This window comes from Adiantum capillus-veneris, chromosome 11 (assembly GCF_014529385.1).
Source record: "Adiantum capillus-veneris isolate H3 chromosome 11, ASM1452938v2, whole genome shotgun sequence".
Lineage (NCBI taxonomy): Eukaryota > Viridiplantae > Streptophyta > Polypodiopsida > Polypodiales > Pteridaceae > Adiantum > Adiantum capillus-veneris.
The window spans coordinates 24,960,601-24,988,240 of NC_140941.1; the positions used below are offsets into that span (position 1 = coordinate 24,960,601).

General features: G+C 44.5%; 1 protein-coding gene across 3 annotated transcripts in view; it reads right to left on the minus strand.

The window, feature by feature from the left end:
* Positions 1 to 1,559: 1,559 nt before the first annotated feature.
* Positions 1,560 to 27,640, minus strand: part of LOC147447010 (uncharacterized) — a 162,910-nt gene continuing 136,829 nt past the window's right edge. For 2 of the 3 annotated variants that reach the window (XM_086522919.1, XM_086522921.1), the window contains 5 exons: positions 3,107 to 3,197; positions 2,805 to 2,872; positions 2,476 to 2,513; positions 2,172 to 2,409; positions 1,560 to 1,993 (listed from right to left, as the gene is read on the minus strand). In XM_086522919.1, coding sequence (XP_086379045.1) covers positions 2,217 to 2,409; positions 2,476 to 2,513; positions 2,805 to 2,872; positions 3,107 to 3,197 — 390 coding nt within the window. In that variant the 3' untranslated portion in view covers positions 1,560 to 1,993; positions 2,172 to 2,216. The remainder of the gene's footprint in view (positions 1,994 to 2,171; positions 2,410 to 2,475; positions 2,514 to 2,804; positions 2,873 to 3,106; positions 3,198 to 27,640) is intronic. The other variant, XM_086522920.1, reaches the window with a different exon arrangement.

The following is a 27,640-nucleotide window of genomic DNA, read 5'->3' on the forward strand; positions in this document are numbered from 1 at the left end:
AGGCTTCCAAAAAGCTCCCTTCAGAGCTCCCTCTAGAAGCTCTCTCCATTCCAGTACCCCTTTTTTGCTTGATTCTCATGCAATCATAGTGTCAATGTGAGGGGTTTTGACGTATTTTAATCATGTACTCCACAACCCTTTCCATATCCATAACCGCAATTGAAAAAGATCCAACTCTCATGAAGGAATATATATGGTGTTTTGTGTTTTAATTTGGAGAAAGTTTGTGAAAGGAGTTTTCCAAGTAGACTTTGAGGTGCTCCCATCCCAAACTTCAACTCCATAAAGAAGAAATAGAGTCACTAGTGTGTCAAAAAGGTAATTCTTGACAACCCATCATTTGACATCCCTGCATTACATTGATTATCATCACAACTTTCAAATGACCCATAGCACATTCATTGGCCCGCGGAACCTAAAAGCCAAGGTACTTAAAGCTCTCACCCACTTCAAGTGTCTAATTGTTGTACACAATGCATGGCTTCTCCACATTATTGGCTTAAATGGTACTCCAAGAGAGAGAGAGAGAGTTACATGCAACCTAATTACGACATTACTTTGGCTAGTGATACATCTTGGAAAGGCTATTTAGATGATTCTTGTTTGGTGCAGATAAAAGGGTTGCATGTACACCCTTCACCATTTTACAATAAATCATTGAATTACATAAATGATCTGAAACACTCTGAAGTAGAGGGGCCTTACACCACCCTCTGGATTCGAAAGGACCCCTTGTGACTTGGTAGCCTTGTAAATTTTAGCTTTTGATCTTCAACACCATGTCTTCCTCTCTATCCCCTTGATGATTTGAGTTTGTGAACGTGGAGAACTTGGAGAAAGACTATATAGCCGCACAATATACTTTAGAAGGTAGATCTATATTTGAGAGGGCCCCCAACATAAAGGGCCTATGGGTTAGCCACCAGACTTTCACGACAATTGATAGCCTCATATTCACTTGCTCGGAGTTGGTACACTGTCTTTGCAACCAAGTGGATTAAACGAGCAGTTCCTCTATGGAGGGTTATTGTAAGGGCTCTCTCTCTCCCCCTTTCACACACCACATTCAAAAAAATTCTCTTGTGTGTGTGTGTGAGAGAGAGAGAGAGAGAGAGGGGAGAAGAAGAAGAAGAGAATTTTAACATCGTCTATCATCCAAGTGTGATGGATCGGTTATCCCAATCCCCTCTTGAATAGTAGGTCTCGAGTTTCGTGATCCTTGTGAGCACACCAGCTATGGTTAAGCTCTGTACTATCACCACAAGTTTTGAAGGTTTGCTTCAAATGAAATTAAGAGGTGAGCAAACCTTAAAAGCCAAAGAAAATCATTATAGAACTTGAACATACAGTTTCTCTCTTATATTTTTGCCACATGAAGGTTTATCGACTACTGGGTAGAAAACCTTTATTTCAGCTACAGGTTTACTTTTAGAGGCAAAAATGCCTCCAAGGTGCATTCCATGTTGTCGATGTTGACTAACCTATTTGGTGCTTTTAAATGTAAGAGTTTTAAATGGACACTCTGAATGCTTAACTGAGGTCTTTCCAAAGAAAACAACTTCTCCATCATTACCTCCCCATATGCAATTACTTCAAGAAGATGATGCTAGACTGCAGAATCAGCATATGAGGAGACTCCCCTGGGGTTATGCAAACAAGGTTAAGATATCCCTTTCAAAATAAGTACCCGACTTCTTGGGATCACAAAAAGATGCTTCTCATTGTACATTTCTCAATAAGATGGTTGCGATACTCATGCTACGAACAGTAACAGAAAGATTGTCATTTTGCAAAGCATAAAGTAATATTCCGCATTCTGTTTTGAGATAATTACCTCCGAAGGGGCATTGCTGCAGGCCCATTGCTTCTTGTACATGATTCCTTAAGTCACGAGACTCTGAATGAAAGAGTTGATACAAATCCAAGTACCGAGAAGCTATGGCACCTTTAATACTCTTGATAGCCTTTGGTAGTGACACCAAAAGAAAAAGATCTGGGGAAGGCCAGATGGGAAAGTCAGTACCAATTGCCACTATCTTGATGGAAACAAAGATACCAAAATATATTTTGGAAGCTTTCAATTATCCAACACAGTATCATACAATAACATGAAAAATGCTTCAAAATGTCAAATTATCCAACAGAATAAGCAGCAGGGTTAGAAAACAGACCTCCAACAAAATAAGCACCAGGGTAAGAAACAGGTCTGACGATACTCATATCAACAAGGCTGAGGGAGGGAACTTGACAGAACCACAGCAATGATAGTATCCATCTTCATCATACACAAACCTCTCTGACAAATGAGCCTCTGTTATGGTGTATTCTCCCCACTCATCTGACCCATGCACCGAAAGGATGGGCCTTGCATCAAAAGGCGTCCGCCTGGCAAATGTTTTTCCTCGTTTCCTGCAAATTATAAATTTCAACCAATGCCTTCCACCTACAAACAAAAAGGGATTCCGAAGGCTTTACCTTTTACGGTGGCTACTGTTCATTAGAGTTGCATGCAGCTGAAAGAAAACCATATAAAATAAGCTTGGCTGAAAAACTAATGGTATTAGCATTTATCTCACTTTATGCTATCTTGGATTCCAGTAGACTGCCTTAGAAGTTAGGGCATACGTATGAAAATGATTATGCATGAAAGGAGACGACAACAAGATCCAGTAGAGGTGCAAATAGCCAGCTTTCTCGACAGGATGCTTTGCATATAGCTATCAGAGCATATGCATTTGAATGACCTTGTGTACCGAAAAGTTTTGAGCATCTAATTACAACATTGCAGTAAAAATTTGACTTACTTTTAGTTCTTGTTTTTTGTCCTTTTCTGATACCAAACCAGCTTCTACATAGGCATCCTTGATGACATCTATCATTATTAAGGTACCACAACTCTTTCATGTTTCTTGTCCATTCCATGAACAACTTCATTCTCCAAATCTTGTAGTCCTTTTTTTGCTCCAAGTTGTGGCATTTGATGCTAACAGTTGTCTCTTTGATCACTGTCTTGAATTTTTCAGTTTTCAGAGTTTCATTTTCATTTCTCAGAGTCAGCAAATAATTCAAGGAATGCACAAAAGGAAATTGAACTAATCAAGGATACTGCATGCACACAGTAGCCGATTTTCCTTATCAGCATCTTCCACCCTTGCATATAAAACATGAGCCTTTGCAGGGGATCCCCTCATACACTCCTGCACCAAAGCTTTTCAAATCCGCTTTTAAACGATAAAAAATACTCTTGTATATCTCATTATAGCCAAAAAGAAGGAAAAGCAAGTAGACATAACATACTCCTAACACTATGATTCCGTGAATACAAGCCACTTATGTGGCATGTAGAATTTCTTTTCTCATGAACCAAGCATGATCTCATAAAATCCTAGAGATTTTTTCCCAAGACCGATAAGAAGTTGATATACTCACCAGGAGCAACACTGGCCATTCTCACCAGACCAAAGTCAGCATCAAATTTCCAACTTTTTGAGGCCTCTCCACTAAAGATGGAGATGACCATGTACGACCGTTTATATCTTTGTGGAAAGGACGAGGCCTCAAACATTAGGATGCTTACCTAGCGCACTGTTTCCTTCCATTTTGGATGGTTTGGCCCCCAACAAATGGTATAGTCAATTTGCTGAGAATCATTTCACCACATGCAATGCTCTCAAGAACACCCTCTGCAGAGATTTCTGGTTCTGCAACTCTGGTGAGAGAGCTTTGCACCAACTTGAGAATCTTGAGCTAGGTCTAGGGGAGACTTTTGCAGAGCTCATGACCAAGACGAAGGCTCTGGTGGTAAAATTAACACAACCACCTGGTGACTTCATGGTGAGAAAATGGGTGGAGAAGGCTCTCCTGCGGCCGGGCTACAACAAAAGTTGCGCGAGACCTTGAAGCATGATGCCACTTTGGTGGAATTTGTAGTTGCTGCAACAAGGATGGAAGATGCTAGGTTGTCAAGAATCTTGACTACCACAACCACTGACAGCATAGCTGACCTCTTGGTTGCACTGAGGGGGGCGACAAAGGCCTTAAGGATTCAAAGGGAAGTTCCCAACGCTAATTCCCCTGCTAGGACTCCTCAAGAGGAAACTATCTCTCAACTCCAAAAAGAACTAGAGGAGGTCAGGGCTATGGAAGAGATTCGTACTCAAGTATGGTGTGATGTGTGTCACTGTGCAGGGCATCCTCCCCAAGATTGTCCCCAAAGGGCACACTGTCACTTTTGTAGAAAGAGTAGCCATGCTTACAAGGGCTGTTACTACCTCAGGGGGCTGAGGAAACTTCAACATTGGCTACTCCAACTGGTCCATCCTACTACTCACAATGTCACACCTTACGGTGTCTTAGGCAATTTGCCCCAATTACTAGCTACTCCCCCACCTGTGAACACTGAGCTACTACACGTCCCGTAGCTCCTCAGTCAACCCTCCACCTATGCCCACCTCTGCTTTAGCTCCGATTACTAGCCACTACACGTCCCATAGCTCCTCAGTCAACCCTCCACCTATGCATGCCCACCTCTGCTTTAGCTCCACAAAATCTTCGCTTCCCTCGTCCTCCTAACCAACCATCTAATCGGCCAGTGCTTTGTTATAGGTGTGGTGAGTACGGCCACCTCTACCCGAAGGTGCACCCCCATGTTAGCATTGTCCAGAGTCCTTACTATACAAGAGATTGCCCAAAGATGAGAGGTTCTACCTCCAGCAATCGTCTGGGCAGACAAAAGTTCAATTTTCCTATCAACATGAGTTCAGTAACAGCGATGCCATCTCAACCTTTGCCCTCTGCCCATGTAGTCTCACCCAAGGAGCAGTTGGTCCCTACAGATACTCTTGGTGTCTTGAACAATGCTCGAAGGGCTACTACTGACCTTAAGGTACCATTGTCTAGCACTCAACAAAAAGGTTCTCCTACACTAGGGCACTCTAGTCTCTGACTTTTCAACCTGAGAAGATCCTTCGGAACATCTCAAAAGAAGTGTCACTCTACAAGCTGCGTCGTCTCGACTCTGCCTTTCGGAGTGACATTTTAACCCTGATAGAGTCCTCCTCACACCATGGGGCACATATTAGTAGGGGGCACTTCCTACATAGGCGCACATGTTGGATGGCTCATCCCTCTGTACCTCTTGCAAATTACAGGAGTCCTCGGCTTACAGTCTCCATCTTACGTAAGCAATTCACAGGGGTCATTGTGGATGGTAGTTAGGCATCAATCTAATGACGGAGTTTACAATGATGACCCTTCAACTGCAGCCAAGTGGCCCTGCACCTTTCTTAGTCACCTTAGCCGATCAAAGGATAGTGGTGCCGTTAGTAGAGAACGTTCCTCTGCAAGTGCAAGGCTTCACTTTTGAGCTTGATTTTGTGGTTGTTCGACTTCCTCAGGTGGAGGGTGAATTTCCTCTGCTCATTGGAAGGCCATGAATTTGACACACTAAGGCTATGCATGACTAAGGTCACATGCTATGTGGATCTCCACACCAGGAGTGATTAGGAAACCAATTTTGCTGGAGGCTGGCATCAACCCAGCTATTGGCCAAGCCTCCCTTGCAATCGAAACTGTAGAAAATAAAGAGCAGCCGCCCTAAATCCAGTGGATAAGTTGAGCTGCCTGAATGGCTGTGTGCTACAAGGTCACTCTGATGCTATATAGTCACATTGCAAGCCATACCCTAAACTACAGGTGTTTCCAACCCCGACGACACCCCTCAGCCTAGGGTCGGGACTTGTGTACCTCCAGAGGACTTTCCCTCTTAACCCAAGGGCACATCCGTCTTCCAAGGGGAAGTTGAATCTTTTGGGCGCAAAAAGCCAATTACCAATCACCGTCGCAGGAAGAAGTCCCCCATAGCTTGGAGCACTTCAGTGCCAACCAGAGAGCAACCTACTGCCTTTCCACCACAATGAAGTAAAATGCCCTGTTGAAGACCTCCCACTCGACGAGCTACGTGAGGGCCGGTTTGCAAGGTCACCACACAAGTATATGACACAAAAGCCCTTAATGCACATAATCGGTGGAACCTTTCTAATACCCTCGACAATCTCACACGTTGCCATTCCCGTAGACGTGTGAGCAATGTTGTTGTAAGCGAACTCCACCAGAGGCAAATACTTCTCTCACTGAGTCTTGATGTCAAAGACATAAGACTACAACAAGTCCAAAACCATTGACTTCGCTATCTCCGACTCCTCATCTATTTGTGGATGAAACTGAGTTTTAGAGATTCCTGTCCGATGGTGGCTCCATTATCTCCCAAGAGTAGATTAGGGAGTGAGGACTGTTTTGTGACTATGCCCGGCCATATCTGAGGTAGTTGTACTTTCTCCACGGTGCATTCCATGGTGTGGCCCACCCAGTAGGCTGGTATGAGGCAACCCCTGTTCCTAGAGTTTCCCAGGATTAGAGTCTCTTGTGTTCTCCATTTTTCCCTGTAAAATGTGGGTAGTCAGTCTATCACTTGTGTGACTACACATTTTATTAGGAGTTTTTCTAATCGTGAGGTTTTATGCATGTAGGTAGGGCATTTTTGTTATGTCCCTATATATGCAGCCCTCATTTGATGTATTTGGCATATTAGTGATTGCAGAGTTCCAACGTTTCGATTATACTCTCTCTCTAGAATTTTCTCTCTCTAGCTTTGTCAAATGCAACGGAATTGAAATGGTTGACAAGATCTAGACTTTACACTTCCACAAATCTTTACTTCTTTTCTTGCTTGAATGTGTGCTACTTAGCACGAATGATGGTTCCTTTTCAATAGAGAATAAGAGAGAGGTAGAGATGTGTATAGAGAGAGATAGATAGATAGATTGAATTATCATCCATAAAGGTCAGATATGACCCATGGGACCAAAACAAAACATTACATCTATTCTTTAGAGAGAGAGAGAGAGAGAGAGAGAGAGAGAGAGAGAGAGAGAGAGAGAGAGAGAGAGAGAGAGAGAGAGAGAGAGAGAGACCTGATGGGGTCCCAACCAACCCTCTCAAGGCCCCCTCACACCGTTGCCGATGTGGTATTTGCTTTTAATTGCGTAAATGGAATGTACACACATGCAATACCTCAAATGCAAACTCTCGACTTGAAGGGGGGATGTCGCCACGGTAACTCTCCGAAATGAAGCACCTCCGGGGCTGATTTGATGCACCTTTGGATCCGTCTCGATGTGGGGTTGCAGATGGCCACCAAGGGAAAGATATTGGGGCCTCGTCATGCGCACACTAGTGTTTGCCAGTTAAGGAGACCGGATGGGTCAATTGCCACAGAGCTTGATGATATGCTTGTAGTTGCTATTGACTTTTACCGTGAGTTGCTTTCAACCAGAGCACCAGGATACATGCAGAGAGCAGGTATGGGCCCAGATGCCTTGCTTAGCCCACTCCAGCCAGAGGAGCTTCACGAGGCTCTTAGGGATCTCCCCCATGGTAGCTTCCTAGGGGAGGATGGTTTGACTCCGAGCTTCATCATGGAGTACTGGGATGTTCTTGGTCGAGACTTATGTAGTGTATACTAGCACAATTCTACACACTCAGGAGATGCCAAATAGCATGAAAGAGGGTTTGATTTATCTTTTCCCCAAGGAGGGGGGCTCTTTGGACGAGATTCAGCACTGGTGACCCATTACCATTCTCAACTCAGCCTACAAAATTTTCGTGGAAGCTCTGAGTTTGAGAATTCAGTTGCTACTTGAAAGCATCATACATGAGACACAAACCGTTTTTTTCAAGGCGCATAGTATCCTTAATAACATTTTCACCTTTCGGAGGCGACTGCTCTGACTCGTCTCTGAGGAGAGGATCTTGTGGTGCTCCTCGGCTTTGAGAAGTCTTATGATAGAGTTGATTGCGGCTTCCTTGAGGCTTGAGGGCACTAAGCGCCGGATGGGCTTTTCAGATGGGTGTCAGCTCTTCAAAGGCGTGCCGATAGTCAGGTGCTCTTGACAAGGGGACGAGGAGAACAGTTCACACTCACCGGCCAGTACGACAGGGTTTCCCTCTTGCCCCCTTCTTATTCCTTTTCTATGATGAGGGATGAATAGATTTTTGACTTCACAGGAGATTGGTTTGCGTCAATTACAACCAACTATTCGTGTAGATGAGCTTTTGGGTGCTGATCAGGCATGTTTTTGGAGGACTAAGAGGCCAATTTGCCAGGTGTGAGCAGTCTCTTGAGGTGCACGTCGAGAGCATTGCTTAACTAGCGGAAGACAATGGCTTTCTTTATTAGTTGTGCTCCCACCCCGGATTGGTTGCCTAGAGAGGGCTTTAGGTGGATCCTCCCAGGGACACCAGTTAGATACTTTGGTTGTCAAGTTGGTCTGGATCTATCACTAGAAAAATTGCTCCTTTCCTCCTATCCATCAAGAGGAAACTGCTTCATTGGAGTTCGGCACAGCTGTCTCTTGCTGGCAAAGTTGTAGTGGCCAACCAAGTGCGTTTGGCTACTATGTGGTACATCATGTCTTGCTGGAATTTCTTGAGTTCCTGCATCAGCCAATTGGAGAGGTTGATCAGGAACTTTTTGTGGTCAAGGCGAGAAACACAGTCCGTTCCTCAAAGTCTCCTGGCAGGTCATTTCTTTACCTTGCTCTCAGGAAGGGTTGGGGATAATTGACCCAGCATGGCAGAGTAGAGCCCTCCTTGGGAAGCTCATTGTCAGAGGTCTCCTTGGAGAAGCCCTAGTGGAAGGAGCTGCTGCTTCATCGGATTCATGCCCGGATCCCACAAATGGGCGGCCCATGGAGCCCTTCACGGAGTTGCTCACACTGGGCTTGAGCAAGAGATAGGAGGACCGTTTTGCTTTAAACCTGCTTCAATCTCGGGAGCAACTACGGAAGCACCAACCCACATGCATTGAGGAGCACTTGAGACAGCCACTTACATACAACCATCTCGTCAGCACACAATGAGACCACATGATTGGTCACTGACCTCATGTCTCTTGGGGTCCTATGGTAGAGGGTAACCCACTTTTTTGGGGACTGGTTGTAGTTTACAACACTTCCTAAGCAGATTCAGAGTCTTCAGATGCGACACATGAGAGGGGTGTAGAGCATGTGTTAGGATATTGTAGAGGCTACACCAACACAGTGGCACACCCCTCTTGAGCCGGCGGCTCCTCACTAGATGGGAGCTTTCACTCGACTAGAGGTCCTCATTGGAGTTAGGGCTTGCACAGACACAGGTTTCTACATGGTCTTTGGAGGTTCAAAGAGAGGGTCATCTCCACGGAGTCACTACCGAGGCACCAGAGGTGGCATAGTCTTTCTTTGAGCGGGTCGAGCAGTGACGTCAATGGGAGGACTTGTGTGAGAGATCCTTACCCGCCATCTCTTGAGATTGGACATTAGAGGTGTTGGGCGCATTTTGGACACCCCATTTTTTGTATATTTGTACATATGGACATGAGGCCGTGTGTCAAAAAGAAACGTGGGATTTCTTTTTGTGGGTTTTTTAGCTTTCTTTAGTAAGCACATATACATGCAGTGTAACTCACTAGTGTAGTGCTAGCTGTCGGGTTGCCTGAGTACCCGTAGGTGAGTATTTTAAAGTGTCATGACTAAAACTCATATAAAAACTAAAAAGAGTTTAGACAATTATTAGAATTTTGCAGGTCTTGGATCATTGTGCCTCCTCCATGCTTTTTGATGCAACTTTCTGCCCTCGACTAGCCTTTTCTACATGTAGCCACGCCATGGCAGCTTGCTGTTCGCGCCAATTTTGCAAATAGAGGTGCATAGCTCTGAAATTTATGGTCTTCATAACTTTTGTTGCAGAAAATGCAGAGAATTTTTTAGGCTTCAAATAATCCCTTTTCAGATTGTGGTTTGGGAGATACAGTGTGTTCTCCGCAAGGTTTAAGATATGGCACCCCGCAGGCAGTTGAATGTAGAGTAAGTTATGAAAGCTCACATGTTTTGTGGCGTATGCACGCTTCGAAATTTTGGTTTTGAAAAATCAATTATTGAAGGGGGAATCTCTTTTTCTCAAGTTCATTGGTTGGTGCGTGCTGTAATTCCATGACAGGGAAGATGCTTCTGATCCTTGAAGGTTGTGAAACATAAGGAATGGAAGCTAGAGAGATTGAGAGAGCTTGGATTGCATGGTGATGTGAAGCCAAAGGTAGCTCTATGTTGTGATGTGGATTTCAAGAATACCTCCAATGAGAAATTTTGTGATGTTACTCCTTTTAGAGAGGTACAAGAAGCATCCATTATGGATAAAGAAATGAAGAAAAGTGCTTGCATCATGCCATCCTTCTTGTTTAAGAAATTTGGTGTCACTACACATGTCGAAGGTGATGTTTCTCTGAAAGTGTATGAATGATGAGATAGATGAAATTGATAGAAATGTCATGTGCAGATTGATGATGTTCATGAAGAGGTTTCTCAAGCCCATGCTCTGATAGAATGTGTGCCAAAGAGTGATGATGTGAATAAGCTGGGTTTAGATCATATGGATGAAGAGTTTTTCCATGGAGAATTGCTCAAATACTTTCGATGGTGATATCTTTTGTGGTGCCTTGATTCATGATCAAAAAATGGGAATTGTTGATGATATGGACATCCATGAGGACCTTTTGGTTATGCCTCATATGGATAAGGCTGATGCTACTTTCGTTTCTCCGCTTGTTAAGAAGCCTAAGGTATATATGAAAGATAGCTTACATATCAACATGGCGTGATTGAATTGGATGGATGCTTAACAAATAGTGGGGAGAATGAGATGGATATGCATGAGGACATGAAAATGATTGAGAATAAAGTTAATTTATTTTGGATGAGATGCTCAATCTTTACATGCATGCCGTTGAGATGGATGTCACCACATGTAGCCTTAGTTGAGAGCTCATCATGCTCAAGAGGAGAATGAATGAAACATATATTTCTTACTTTGATATTCGAAATTAAAGTTCTTTTGGATGCATTCAAATGTATACCTATTTCATATACGTATGTTATATAGCCGTTGATCCAGGTGGACATAATGTTTTTAGCAGACTCGGGGTTTGGCAAACTATGTTGCGCACATTTTGGGCACCCCGTTGTTTTGTAAATTTGTACATATGGGTATGATGCCGGATTTTAAAAGAGTGTGTGGGCTTTCTTTTTGTGGGCTTTTTAGCTTGCTTTAGGAAACAAATATACATGCAGTGCAAGTCGCTAGTGTAACGCCAACTATTGGGTTATTGTAAGTGCCCGTAGGTGAGTTTTTTCGAGCCACGGCTTGAATATAACTTTACAACGTGTACAAACAAAAAAAAGTTCAGCCAAATATCAAAATTTGCAGGTCTGGGGTCGTTGTGCCTCCTTCATGCTTTTTGATGCAATCTTTTGCCCTCGACTAGACTTTCCTACATGTAGTCTTGCCATGGCAGCTTGTTGGTCGCACCAATTTTGCACATAGGGATGCATAGATTTGAAATTTGTCGTCTTCAAAACTTCGTAGAAAATGCAAAGAATTTTTTTAGGCTTGAAAGCATCCCTTTTGAAATTGTGGTTTCGGAGATATAATCTGTTTCCCGTAAGGTACTGAATATCAATCGCAGCCCACAGACACTTTGGTGTAAAGTAAGTTGTGGAAGCTTGCATGTCTTGTGGCATATGTATGCTTTAAAATTTGGGTTTTGAAGAATAAATTGGTGAAAGGGGAAGCTCTTTTCCTCAAGTGCATTGGTTGGTATGTGCTGAAATTCCATGCTAGGGCAAGTGCTTCCTAGTTTCCATGGTGGTCTTTTGGGTGAGCGTGTGCTTGTAAATTCCCAAGGGATCACTTGCGTTAGAGTTGTGGTTTTGTTGGAGTTCTTTTGATATGGTCTACGATGCTGAGTTGAATTTGTGTCTTGAGCGCTATTGGGAGACATTGCTATAGAGGTACCCCTTGTTCTTGCTTTCCCAAGGAGAACAAGAGCAAGCGGTACCTCTATAGCAATGTCTCCCAATAGCGCTCAAGACACAAGATCACCACCACAAACCATATATAATGAGATCTCACAAAACCACAACAAAATGGAAAGTGATCTCTTGGGAATTTACAAGCACACGCCCATCCAAAAGATCACCACAGAAACTAGGAAGAACCTGCCCTAACATGGAATTACAACACAAACCAACCAATGCACTTGAGAAAAAAGATATTCCCCCTTCAGCAATTGATTCTTCAAACCAAGTTTCAAAGGATACATACACCACAAAACATGCGAGCTTTTATAACTTACTCTACACCCAACTGCCTGCGGGCTGCCATATTTTCTACGCTGCGCAGAACACACTGTATCTCCCAAACCACAACTTCAAAAGGGATACAAATTTCAAATATATGCACCTCTATGTGAAAAATTGGCGTGAACAGCAAGCTGCAAAGACTAGTCGAGGGGGAAAAACAGCATTAAAAAGCATGGAGACACAATGACCCAAGACCTAAAAAATTCTAATATTTGTCTTAACTCTTTTTAGTTTTTACATGAGTTTTAGTTATATACAAGTAACACTTCAAAAAACTCACTTATGGGCACTCAAGGCAACCCGGGAGCTAGCACTACATTAGCGATTTGCATTGCATGTACGTATATGTGTTTGCTCTAAAATGCCCACAAAAAGAAATCCACGCACCCTTTTGATACACGGCCTCATGTCCATATGTACAAATTTACAAAAAACGGGGTGTCCAAAATACACGTAACATAGTTTCTCAAATCCCCAGTTTGCTGAAGCATTCATGCTCAACAGTAGCATAAATTATGTCCAACTGGATCAAAAGGCCATATAACATAAAGATTGACCATATTGAAAGAAATCAGTAAATTCCTTACATCCAAAATCATTATCATGCTCAATATTGAGAGCCATGACATATTTATCATCCATTATGCTTGTAAGCATAAAAAGTTATCTTCAAGAGCCGTATACGGAAAGCCATTAAACATTCTATCATCAGCTTACGGCTTTAAAATATCCTCCAAATTATCATATACTTCAAGATCATCCAAATTGATGTCTTCATTCGCATCCACCTTGTTACCCACAATCTTCTTTGTGCAATTTTCAAGAACAACCTCATCATCATCCCTACTTGTAAGAAGCTCCTTAGCAATAGGCTCAACGAAAGTAGCATCAGCCTTATCCATATGAGGCATAACCAAAAGGTCTTCAAATATGTACATATCATCAACAATGTCTATTTTTTTATCATGAATTAAGGCATCACAAAAGATATCACTATCCAAAGTATTTAGGCAATGCTCCATGAAAGACCCTTATGATCCAAAGCAAGCTTATTCACATCATCACTCTTTGCCACACATTCTATCATAGTATGGACTTGAAGAAACCTCTTCATGAGTAACATTAATATGCACATAGATATCTCCATCAGTTTCATTTATCTCATCATTCACATTCACCTTCGGAGAAACATCACCTTTGGCATGTGTAGCAACACCAAATTGTTTAAACAACAAGGATGGCATGATGCAAGCACTTTTCTTCATTTCTTTATCCATGATGCATGCTTCTTGTACCTTTTCAAAAGGAGTAACATTACAAAATTTCTCATTGCAGGTACTCTTGAAATCCACATCACAACATAGAGGAACCTTTGGCTTCACATCACCTTACAATCCAAGCTCTTGCAATCTCTCTAGCTTCCATTCCTTATGCTTCGCAACCTTCACTGCATCATCAAATGTCTTTGGTCTTTTGAGCTCAACCTTCAATCTCGAATCAGCCTTCAAACTTTACATAAACATGCTCAAATTAAGTATAAGAGGAGGAACCTCATTTCCCAAAGCAACACACCATCTCTTCCACAAAGTGTTGAACTCCTTGACAAAGGCACCTACACTTAAACAAGCTCGCTGCTGCTCCCCCCCCCCCCCCCCCCCCCCCCCTTCGCGCGCAACTGTAAACCCCCCCCCCCCCTCTCCTCCCTCGCGCTGCGCATCTCCCTGTCCGCTGCGCTGCCCGCCGCCCTCCAGCGCGCTGCCTGCGCTGGTACAGCCAGCCCTCGCGTCCCCGTTCGCCGTCGCTACACCTGCCTGCCCCCTGGCCTCAGTCCTCTTTCTCCCCCCCCCCGCCCCCTATTTCCCTCTTTTTTTGCCTTCTACTTGCCCGTAGGCTGTTTTTTCAGCTTGCTGGCATTCGCCTTGACACCAACGACCTTATTCTTTTAGCAGCAGACATAGAATGGCGGCCTCTGCTCCACCTCAGCGGGACTGCATAGAAGCCCCCTCGCCCGACACCGCGGAGCCGACCCTTCGACTTGCTTTTTCCCCAGAAGAGCAAGGGAGCTTGATGGCCGAGGTGGAGCGTTTGCAAGCCACTTCGGTTATCTGTAAAATCATTGGCGCTCGGCTTAGTCGGGGCGAAGTTCGAGATTTACTGCAGGCCCGTCTTCTCTCCGATGTGGGCAAGATCACAGATGTCCAAATCCTCGGGAGAGGATACTACCAGGTCGAGTTCGAGTCTGAGGATATGGCGATCAAGGTGATTTTGATGAGCCTGCTCGGCATCAGAGCAGCTCAAGCTTACTTCCGACGTTGGCATCACGGTTTTGACCCTACTACAGATGTGCTCGAGGAGGCAGACTTGCCGATTTCAGTTTGCTTCCCAAGCCTGAGACGAGAGTACCATCCTCTCCTACCCAGGATTGGTTCCAGCGGGACAGTTTTGGAGTCTCCACACACGGCAGCTTCAGTTGTGGCCAAGGCTGTAGGTCTACCTACTGTGCGGGTTCTCGTTCGTGAGACACTCCCTCCCCAAGGTGGTACTGCTGCCTAGGGTGAGTGGGGGATGGATCAGACAGAGTGGAGTATTCGGGTCTCCCGAACCAATGTTTCATTTGCACACAACTGGGCCATATGGCAAAGGCCTGTCCTCATAGGAGACCTCGACCCACAGCGCATGCGCAACCACCCAAGGCTGAGCATGCCAAGCAGCCAGGTACACAGGATACACAGGCTGGTACCTCGACAAAGACCAGTGACCACCCAGCTGATGGTTGGCAGTAGGTGCCTGGCCACCGCCGTCAGGGGAGAGCTCACTCCACTGCTCCTAGTGGCCGACCTGTCGCAGCCCAACAGCACTGGGTTCCGACTGGGAACCCTTTCGACCTCGTTCAGCAGGACCTGCCTGAGGAGGCCCCGTCCACTTCTGTTCCTCCACCACCGCCTCCTCCTCCCTCAACCCGCTGCCGCCCCGCCTCCACTTTCGCCCCCCGCCCCTTCCTCTCCTCGATGGGACCCACAGCCTCATCTCCGGACCCCTCGCCACTCCTCCTCAGACACAGGATACTAGCCACGCTTCTGCCACGAGGCGTTCTCTTGGTAGTGCTTTCGCTACCATCCATGTGGCTCGTGAGGGACAGCCCCACCTGAGGCCACCTTTTTTGGTGCTCACTTCTCCCTTTGCAGCGATCCCCAGAGGTCTGACCAGCTTCGACATTCACAGACGTTGGAATTTCTTCGATTACAGCTTCACTCGGTTTCTAGGTGATTCCTCTTCCAACTTGGAGGAGGCCAACTTTCGAGTCCATGTCCTCTTTCTTGCAGCTAGAGGCAGTGAGGCCCTGGACACAGCGGTGGGTTTCTCCTTTCCGTTGTGTGGTACGGATACCTCGGAGTGGACCCACCACACACTCCTGGATTGGCTCCAGACCCAGGCTATTGAGTCCTCGCATCACACAGGGGACTTAGCAGTGATAGATCTGGCGCAGACACTTTGGCCTCTTGCCAAGTTCAGCGTGACACCTTCAAATGCAGCGGGTAGCAGACACATTGTGGTGTACTTGTTTGCTGACACTCAGTGCCCTCCGTGTTATGTTTTTGTGCATGAGGATTCTTGGACAGAGGATGTAGCCCTTCGTGCTGCACGCTCGCTTGGGCCTAGGCGGGACAGTCACTTCTTGCGCGCTTGTCTAGAGGTCGTTCGGATGCGGATTACTCCCCATCCAAACCGGCCTCAAAGATAGCGAGGTAGGCTGTTGTTGCAGCATCTGTTTTCTCTCACTGACTCCATAAGGATCATGTCATGGAATGTGCAGGGATTAGGAGGGCCCCAATTTCAGCGACAGAGGGGTTGGCTGCGTCAGGAGCTGCAGAGATGCCTTTTGGCTGGTGAGATTGACATTCTTATACTGTAGGAGCATCATCTTTGTGAGAGCCGCATTCGGCGTTTTGGTCATATTTTGCGTTGTCGCTATGAGACTTTTTGGTTAGCTGCTTTTGGACCTGGAGGCATCTAGGGTGGGGTACGTATGACTATTGCGGAGTCTCTACAGCAAGCCATTGTGGGCAAAGGGATTATTGTGCCAAGCAGGGCTCAGTGGATCACTATGCAGGTTCAGGGGTGCCTTGTGGGCTTCCTGAACATATATGCGCCCAATGTGGCGAGTGCATGAGCAAAGTTTTGGTCACAGATTGTTGAGTCTCTGCCGCAAGCAGAGCAGTGGTGCATTGGGGATGACTTCAACATGTTGGAGGACCCTTCTGACAGGATCAGTAGTAGCCACGCTACTGTGCAGGGAGTTGAACTGGCAGCTTGGGAGAGGTTTTGTACGACTCTGAGGGTTCCGGATGTGTGGCAGCACTCTAGCTTTGTGAGGCCCCCAGACAGCCTGGCCTTCTCTCGTTCGGACCGCAAAGTGGGAGGAGTGAATCTATCGCGGATAGATCGCTTCTACACTAGTGACTTTTCTGTGACTTGGGTGGGACAGTTGGCATTCTGGCAGGGACTTCCTTCTCGTACCATGCACCAGTGATCCTCACAGTGACAGATAGGCAGAGGTGGGGGAGCACGATGCTACGCATCCCTGAGAGGTTCTTGCTGGACTCTACACTTAGAGAGCGAGTGGAGGCTCTTTGGACAGAGAGATTGGACATGCAGGATTCTCCTGCTGACAGAGTGGCCTCCGGACTAGCTCAGCTTAGTCGTTTCTTTCTCCAGGAGTCCTTGACTCGCCTGTCTGACTGCAACGAGAGAGGACATGTAGCGTCTCAGACGGGGCGTTGCTTCCTTGCAGAGGATGCAGGAGCAGCATCCAGACAGTCCTTGGTTGGAGCAGTTACAGCAGGCTCGCCAGGAGCTTGTTAGCATAGAGGAGCGGTGCCATGAGTTTTCTTTTCACCGACAGGCATCTCAGTGGACGCAGGTGGAGACAGAGTGACTGGTGCTTTCTTTGAGGCATTGGGACCTCGACATACGCATGCCAAGATCGGTCAGTTGAGGAGGCCTGACGGGTCAGTTGCTTCAGAGCCAGAGGACATGCGTGCAGTTGCTACTGAATTTTACCGTGAGTTACTATCTGAAGAGCCTCAGTCAGAGCGTCAGGATGCATGCAGAGAGCAGGTGTGGGCACAGATGCCTTGCCTTGTGACTGAGGAGATGCGTCAGAGACTTGAGCTTCCACTTCAGCTTGAGGAGTTGCACATGGCTCTTAGTGCACTCCCCCGTGGTAGCTGTCCAGGTGAGGATGGCTTGACTCCCAGTCTGGAGTACTGGGACTTGCTTGGCCCTGATCTCTTTAGTGCTTTCCAATACATCTTGCACATAGGAGAGATGCCTGACAGCATGAGTGAGGGTCTGATCTACCTCATTCCCATCATTCCCAAGGAGGGTAGCTCCTTCGATGAGATTCGACAGTGGCGCCCCATCACCATCCTCAACTCGGCCTACAAAATTCTTGCCAAGGCTCTCAATTTGAGGATCCAGCCACTTCTAGAGAGCCTTATACATGGGACCCAGACTGTGTTTTGTCAAGGAGCGTAGTATCCTTGACAACATCTTTACTTGTTGGGAGGCTTCTGCCCTAGCGAGGCTCTGTGGTGAGGATCTCGTGATTCTTCTTCTCGATTTTGAGAAGGCCTACGACAGAGTTGACTGGGACTTTCTGGAGGGCACTCTACGCAGGATGGGCATCTCAGATGCTTGGATCAGAGGGGTGTCAACTTTGTACAAACGAGCACATAGTAAGGTACTTTTGTCAGGAGGTAGAGGTGATCGTTTCATGCTCACACGTTTGGTCAGACAAGGATGCCCTCTTGCCCCCTTTCTCTTTCTGTTCTATGCTGAGACAATTAGCAAGTTTTTGGTGTCGCAGCAGGTTTGTTTGTGTTGACTGGCCGCTGGGTCAACAACACAACATAACTCAAGTTTCGTACCAAAGTCTTATCTTTTGCGAGTTATGAAATGCTGCGGATTATGGCTATAAACATCATTTGTAATGAGTAGTTATTCTAGTTTCTGAAGCCGAGGTGCAATGGCACTTCCAGATTGTAAATACAAAGCCATTTGACTCTTTCAACCCCATTTTTGGTTAAACCTAAGGTAGCCTTAGTATATAAGGTACCTAGGTCATTTTGTAAAAGGACTTTTATCATAATCAAAACTGAGCGCTGCCGTCTACTGTGTGAGAGAGAAAGAGAGTGAGCGTGAGCTTTATCCTCTCGCTACGCTCGGCTCGCTCAACACATTGGAGATCCGACTGCACCATTGTTGTAGGCTCGAGGAGAGCTATGCGACAACGCCAAGCATTCCACGTGAGACGAAGCGCACACGCCGACGCATCTACGAGATATTTGTGGCAGTAAGTGTATCAAACGATGTCTGTTTTCTGCGTGCTAGTAGTCTATAGAATCGTGGCGACATAAGCTACGCATAGGTACTCATAAATTTCAGTTTCGGGCACTTTCAAAATTCTGCCCTGTCATCCTACGCGTTTTCCGCAGATGGGTTTAGAGTGAGGGTTTTGAGTGTAGAAGCTTAGGGACAGGTGTATCCTAGTGAGGGGATGGTGTTCCTTAAGTTTTGTAGGAATCTGGCATGATTAGGTGAGTTACCTTCCGCATGTGTGTATGTGGCTAGGTGGTGTAGTTGAGAGCAGTGAGGTTCTTGATTGTGGTATAGTTGGCCTTCCAGAGTGTTGTATGTGTAGGATGGTCTCAGCCTGACAAGCTTAAGAGATTTCCTCCGTGTGCCTATCGTGTCATCTGTGTCCTCGATTGACATTATGTTGATCTAAGTAGTGTTTGCATGCACTTCATGGGTGTGTGAGTCGCTCCCGTCCAACATTGGCGCCGCTGCCGGGGACACAAGGACCTAAGTAGGTTTTCTACTAACACTCATGTGATGGTTGCTTGATTTAGTTTCGGCTAAAGAAAGCGTTTTTCTTAAGTGGATCCGGAAGAGGATATTCCGCGATCAAGAGGATAGCCAGGAAGCGTGTGTCTTGCCGAGGGTCTGCGACTAGATAGGTTTAGTTAGGATCTGTGGATTAGAGTAGTTGTTGGTGGTCGAGTGATTTGTGAGGTGATAAAAGCGTTTACTAGTCCGTGTGTGGTAGTGAATCGTTTTTCTACTCATAGATGCAAAACCCCATATGATTTGTAGGAGTAGCTTTAGGTAAGTGATCCGATTCTGATCTAGAGCTATTCAACACTGAATTATTTGCTAAAGTGCTTGATTGCAATTGAAATCACGGAAAAGTGTGTCTTTGAGGGTAAAAATGCATTAAACAATCTTTTGTGGATGTTTTTGTATGACTGACTGATGCTGTGCATATAAAGGAGCATTTGCAAGGGTTCTGTGAAGAAAACCTGCAATTCTGTAAACATAGACATCCTACACGTAGGATGTCTCAAGGGGGTTCTGGAGACCAAATTTGAAAATTCTGACTGCACCAATGGGTTCAGAGGGTAGGTTTTACCCTGTAAACATATTGACTTGGGTGTTTTTCCCTATTTTTGTTGACCAAAAGCCAAAAGGCGGAGTCAGAAAACGTAAAATTTCAGAAAGGCTTAAATTGAGTGATTTTTGCATGTTTTTGCATTGTGAAGCATACTTGCACTTGCTGAGAGCATAAGGAAGCATCAAGGACACTTCAGCCTCAAAAAATCAGCAGTAGACATCCTACGCGTAGGATGTCTATAGGGTGATTTGGTGGAAATTTTGAAATCTGAGGTTACTAGTGTGTTTAGAAGGTAGGTTTTACCCTATTTTCACCTGGAAAGTGGAAATTTGACCAAATTTTGGTAGATCAAAGCCAAAAGATGAGAAATTGCCAGACATTCTACCCAAATTGTGCCAAGGCATAATTTTGAGACCAAACCATAAGATGACTCCATAGGCATGTTCTAAATGTTGTATTGAGTACATGTGATAAATTTCATCTCATTTGGGTCAGTGAAAGTGAAGATTGAACAGACTTTAGCATTTTTGACTAAAAAAGGCAAGGATAGCTAGTTTTGGGGTCTTTTGACATCCAAATTAAAATCTAAGCATAGCATTGGGTTACTGACATCAAGGGGAAGCAGTGGGACAAGTTTGGGGTCAAACAGGCCAAAAAGACATCCTACGCGTAGGATGTCTTGTCTTCTGTGTGATTTTGAACTCTAAACAAAATTTTGAGCATACCACAGTGATCAACACCTTAAGGAGAGTCTATGGTTCAAATTTGGGGCAATTCTGAGCAGTTAGACATCCTACGCGTAGGATGTCTAAGGCATGATTTAGAGGCCAAATTCAAACTTTGGACATAGCAGGGTGTTGTATAGCCTTAGGCAAGCCTCCTAGGCAAATTTGGTCCAATTTGGAGTTGATTTGACTTGGGAATTTATCAGAACAGACATCAGGCTTCTGGAGCAGATTCTAGATCATTTGACCAACCTATAGGTGTCAGAATCAAAAAGTAAAAATAGCTGTGAGCTTAGCACATCAAGGGAAAGCTACAGTGCAAGTTTGAGCTGAAACAGAGCAAAAAGACAACCTATGCGTAGGATGTCTCCAGGGTCATAAAGTGGTCAAAATTCTACTTTGGCCAAATAGGGAGGTTCCCAGTGTCTCAAGGATTCCAGAACTTTTTTCAAAAGTGAATTTGGACCTTGTTTGGCCTATTTACCAAGCAAAGACAAGAATTGTCAGACAACCTACTCTTGGAGTGCACTAGAAGCTTATGCAGCCTAAATCTTGACCTATTGGCATCCAAATTCAAATTTGAGCATACCATTGGGTTGCTGAGCACTAGGGGAATCTTGGGACCAAGTTTGGACAAAATCTGAGCAGTTAGACATCCTACGCGTAGGATGTCTCCAGCTTGATTTAGGACTCCAAACCAACCTATGAGCACACCACTGTGATCAGCACATCAAGGAGAAGCTGGGGTGAAAATTTCAAGTCATTCTGAGCAAAAAGATATCCTACGCGTAGGATGTCTCAAGGCCATTTTTAGGTCCAAATGAATTTCTGAGCATACCATTGTGTTGCTGGACTCGAGGGGAGTCTCTAGACCAAATTTTGTTAAATTCTGAGCATATAGACATCCTACGCGTAGGATGTCTCCAGGCCAGTTTTAGGGTCCAACTGTACTTTTGACCATACAGTAGTGTTCACAGTGTCACAGAGATCCCAAATCTTCTTTTAAAATTGAATTTGGACTCATTTTGACCAGTCTAAACTGCACTTCACTATTTTGGCCATAACTTTCACAAACCGTATCGGATCGGAAAAGTTTTTATATCAAAACGTAGCGTGAGAGCGGCTCTACAGATCTTAGAGCAAAACCTGAACTAAATGTATGCCTACGGAAACCATTTAGTTCAATTTTGAAAAAAAACGTCGTTTGAGGCCTCAAAATTCATCCGCAAGTTAGGGGTGTCTAAAAGCGACAATTTGCGAGAACTGTGATGAAACGGTTGCGGTTTTGGACATAGTTTCGACTTTTCCCTAACCAAAGAACTTGAACACAGTGGACTAAGTCTACTTGAACCAAGCAAAAACTCTTAAGCCCAGAAATCATGTCTACCCTAGATTCAAACGCAGCTTACACAAGCTTGGAGATCCCGACGATAGAGGAATATCCTCCCACAATGGATCTTCCAAACTTGCAATTGATAAAGACCCATCTTGTTGAAAGAGTTTGGATGATTGGTCATGAGAGTGAAGGACTATATAGATACATTGACGACAATGAGGTCAATCTTTATAGGTGCTCAGATCCATACCTAGAAGAGATAACGGATTACAAGCTCTTATATGTCTACACATACGGAGTCGATTGTCAATGGAGATCTATAGTTGTCGACAAGTATGGACGAGAATACAGAGTTGTAGAAAGCACAAATCCACAGACTGTACTAGAAAGAGGTGGATATTTGGTCAATGAAGGACCACAAATGCCTCCACCAAACACGAGAATTCCTATAGGAATTCCAAGAAGAGAGCCACCAGGATTCCCTTCAAGAGCGATAACGCGAGAAGGATTGGGAGAGTCTCTGGTTAGACTTGTAGACAATCGACGAGTTAGACCATCCCAAGTCCAGAAATGGGTAAACATAAAATACTCCTGAGATAAAGATCCTAGAGATCACGTAACGGCTTTTAGAAGAGTGATTAGAGCAGAGGAAGTTTCAGATTTTGCGACACAGTTTGCGGGATTTGGATTGACTCTAGAAGATGATGCAGCTACATGGTTCGACTCGGTGGAAAAATGGGATTTTGAGACCCTAGATGAGCTGTTTGAGGAGTTTATTGAAGAATTCTCGCCAAAAGGCATTGCTCACAACACGGTCTCGCAAATCCATAGATTCAAACAAAAAGAGAATGAATCAGTACGCAAAGCATCATTACGGCTCAAGAGATATGTTAAGCTCTGTCCGAGAGAGGAATTACCTACGCAAGCACGACTGATGCTGATCTTTATCCAGAGAATGAGAGATGCGGGCCTTCAGAAGGATCTGCATATGATAAGGAGGATGACGCTAAACGAATTGATCAAAGAAGCTCTTTATCTAGTGGATAACTGTGAGGCATACAAAGAAAAGGACTTAAAGAGTCAAGGAGATGACACATCCTCTCAGCACAGTGTTTCACAGATAAGTGAGTCCATTGCCAAGCCAACGGCACCTATTGATCAAGAAAATCTTATCGACGACGTGGTCAAGAGGTTGATTCCTCTTGTAAGGTCTGATTCGGGAGAGCCGAAGTGGTGTGAAATTGAGAGAAAATGGACGAACCATACGGGGGAAGAGTGCTATTATAGCATGGAAAATGATAGGGAGAGGTATGTACAACCTGTTCCAGAAGCACCTACTCCACCTAGATACATTACGGGGAATGCGCCAGAACCAGTAGGAGTTTTAAGGCCACAGCTTGTCTTAGGACAACAACCTCTGCTGCCAGGTGCTAGAATGCAGGTAGACATGAGATACATGCCAATGATGGAAGCATCAAATAAACCAACGCCAGTACCAGCTACAATGTGGTATAGCAACCAAAGTGAGTACTACCCTTCGGAGCAACAAAATGTGAGAGAAACACATGGAGTGGTGAGGCCGGTACAACCTCCACCTCCTGGGTTTCAATCGAAAGAAAGAAGGTATGAAATGGACGAAAGGACATTGCGATTCATTGCAAATAACGGCTTATCTAGGTCAAAGCTTGCTTATAGCCAAGAGGAAATGCTACAAGAATCTCCTCAATAAGAGACAGATTGTCATAAAAGTCGTGACAACCACTTGGTCAAACAATGTCCTCATACGGAGATCACTGAAGTAAATGCCTATTGTCTTGAGTGTGGCATCACTCACATGATCCCGGATTGCCCAAAAAACCCAAACCAAATCAGGAAAATCACGACAAATGTATCAGGGATTGTTCAGCTCCCTAGTAGCTCAGAAAATGAAAATGTTGTACCAGTTCAAGTAGTTACGAGAGCACAAGCTCAAAAGAAAGCTGATGAGAATCCAGAGACAAAGAACACAGAAAGTGACATGAGTCCAAAGACAGATGATGGACCAAAGACAAACGCACCTAGTCAGAAAACCAAGAGCAAACGAAATAGTTGGAAAGCTAGAAAGACTAGGATGAAAGCACACAGGGAACGAGAGAAAAAATCCCTAGCTGAGAAGCTTACCGAAGCTCAGGATAAGATAAAACAACATGAGGAAAAGGAGGCACCTTCTCTTACACAGATGGTTAAACCTCTAGAAGAACCATCCACAGATGAGAAACCGAGAAGTGCTAGTTCAGGAGGATCTGTGTTGGCAGAGAAGGTTAATGAGACATTAGATGCCCTCTTGAAAGCCTATGATGTGATGCTCAAAAACAACCAAACCCAAGAACACAGGTGGATGACATATCCCTATGCCGAACTAGAAAAGCAAAGGTTTGAAATGTGTAAGAAAATGATTCAAACGGCCCAAGCTTTACTAGAACTACCAGTTGCAAAACCTGAGGATGTGATCCGTGTCATGCCTACACAAGTAATCCCACCAAACCAGGAACTAAAAGAGCCAGATTCTAGTCATGAGCACAGACCAAACCTCAAAGACCCAACATTAGAACCAAGGATAGTATTGAATACCACCGATAACTCTTCCGAGGGATTTCACCAAGCTATACCTTAGGATTGTAAAGAGATAGATGGTTTTGACGAATTGTGGAAACAAGTCAGAGAAGCCAATGAAGCCAATGACCTAAGAAGACGAGTAGACAAGACTGGTGATGAACGAGGAGTGTTTCTACCACCAATAGAGGAATTTGAGACTAGATCTCAAATGAATCTAAACGTGCAATCCTGTTGGGGCGATAAAGGATCTGTACAATCTATGGATAGTCAACCCCATTCGCTAAGAACACTACCGTGCTACATGGGAGAGTACGAGACCAAGTCAGATGTGGTTGCAGTCCCATCACAGAGACTGTCTCCCAACAAGGCTATCGATTCAAAGATGCTAGTAGATATTCTATCTACCCCAATCACCTGTACAATAATGTTAGCCGAGTTGCTCAGAATAAGACCAAACATGTGGGCTAATGTGGGTAAATGTCTAGAGAAATTTGGTGTAAAAACCCCAATGACTCAAATCGAGGAAGGCATCAAAGAGCTTGAAATGCCTCAACTAAATACTAGGCCAGTGCCATTAAACAAGGTAGGCGAGTATTACGAGGGAGAAGATGGAAACACCACCCTTCCTATGGAATTCAATGGTGTAAAAACCATGGCAATCCTTGACAGTGGAGCTGGTGTGGCCATTGCAACCAAAGAGGTTTGGAAAAAATGGGGAAAACTTGCCTTGATATCCACACGAATGACCCTGCAGCTTGCAGACGGACACAAGGAAAAGCCCCTAGGGCTGCTAGAAAAAGTACTTGTTACTTCTTGTGGCATTGAATATGAACACACTTTTGATGTTGTTGACTTTGGCAAGAAGAACAACTATGACATCATTCTGGGAAGACCATTCATGCGACAATTGAAAATGGTCCAAGATTGGGGTTATGACCATATATACCTGAGACATATGGAAACCATAACAAAGATAAACTTGAGGGACCATAGCTATAGGGATGTGACGAGAACACCGGTAGAGGAGTTTGATTCCGCCACAGTAGTAGGATCAGAACTTCCAGCTTGGTTAGGTAAGCCTAAAGAACTGTGGATGTGTGGGGCTTCACAATGTGATAGCTTGAAACGTGAGGAATGTATCCTAGAGCGTGTTATACAGGATAAGAACTATATCCCAGAACCATTTCCTGAAGAAGAGTTAAGAGCCTTTTGGATGGGAACACATCTTGGCTACTCTGGACGTGTGCGCCGTGGAGGATGCTCCCACAACAAAGTTTTGTGATGAAAATGGCTATGATGTCGTTCCTTATTTTGCAGTGAGTGTAATCCAGGAAAACAAAGAGAACCAGACATCAACAAGCTCTCGAAATAAGGAGCAAACAAAGAAATGTGGAGAATCAAAAGATGAAGAAGACGACGAGTTCTATAACTCTATAGTTCACTTCGAGCTTCAAGAAGATCAACGACCCGGGAATCAATGTCATCGCTACACGAATAACGTGCATCAAAAGTGGATTCCAAAGTCCTCGGTGAAGACACAACCACCACAAGCATCCTCATACATGGCTCCTAATAAAGATGCAAAGACTCAGCTAGGAGGAATACGACCAGAGCAATGAGCTAACAATGCTCTAATCAATGGGCTAGAAAAGTCCTCCAAGAAACTACCACCCACGAGCAAACAAACAGTAACTTTCCACTACCAGCCAAAAAATCAAGGGAAAGTACAAGAAGTCAACCTTGTTGAGGATAGTAGAAATAGTGATGAATCTTACGACATCCCCTATCACCAACCCCTTCAACAACAACCATGACAAGTCAAAAGAACACGACAACAAGTCAAAGCCAAAAAGCTCGACAAATCTGGATACCAAACAGCCAGATCGGCCAAAAACAGATATGGATTAAGAAGACAAAGATCTCTAATGACAAATCACAAGATCCAATACCAAAACAAAAACAAGAAAAGCGTGCACGAACGGGTAAGAATATCACAAAGTCGCAAGCTTTCACAACTCAGGTTTGGGCTCCAAAGAAGTTGATTCAAGCACAAAAAAGTCTGGAATTCATTTGGATTCCAAAACAACAACAATATCAACTTTCAAAGCCTGAATCCCGTCCCAAACCAAGCGTACAAGGGCTGAAGCAAAGACCATTGTTGACTCACACAACAAAAAGGTGGATCCCAAAGAAGTCTCTTCAAACACAAACAAAGCACGGGCAAGTATGGGTTCCCAAACGAGAGCCAGCAACAAAATAGCCAATAATCGCAAAGAAATGGGTCCCAAAGAAGAACAACAAAACTGCATCGCCGCTTGAATTCTTACAATTCTTCCTACAATTACAGTACAGTTAGAAGAGAGCAAGTTGCTTCAATCAAGCAACGATACAGGAGCTTCAAAGACCATTACATTGCTTAGAATAGGAAGCCTCGCCAACAAATGCCAATAAGCAAATTGCTTATACCCACATCTTGCACAACATAAATCTTTTCCATGCATTGACTGTGTATGCATAATAGGGCTACATTACAAGGCCTGCATAGGCACAACTTTTAATTGCCCAAGCACAACACATACCCTTTGCGATACCCTGTCGTAAAGGATGACTCCAAATAGGAAGGGGAGGCATTCTGAATGCGGACCTAACATTATGACTATTAGAGGGCAATGTTTTGTGAGATGCATTGAATTTTTGCGTTTTATTGTGATAATTTTTTGACGAAATTTAGAGTATATGCCCTCATAGTAGTGTTACAGAGGAGTATGGGGACAAAATCCATATATGAGCCCCTAGGGACATGTGTATAGTGTACATAGCATTTAGATTTCTATTTGAATGATTTTTCTTTTGTTGAGTTGTTTTAAGATTTTCTTTGTTTATTATTAAGAAAAAATAAAAAAATCCATAATCCACATGAAGAAAAGACTGACGAGAGACCTGAGCACTACAAAGAGAAGAAGGTACAAGAAAACGATGAAACTTCACGAAGTATGTCTCAGCAGCTACTACAACAGCCGAAGAACTTGTCACAAAGCAGTGTCAACATGCAACCGACAAGTCATAAAAGTCAGAGTCGAGTAGCTAAGCCACAAAATGAGTGAGGTGTTAGTCCCAAAGCTTCAAGTAATATTCTCTGTGGTCTAAGCGTCTTAGCTATTCTAGGTACTGCTCAAGCTGGAAGAGTTGAGCATATTTACGTTGTGTCGCTCATGCTGGGATAGGTGAGCAAAAGAGTCGAAGTCTAAGTACTTAAGTCTGGTGAAGTGAAGGAGAAGGTCCAAAAGACACTCCC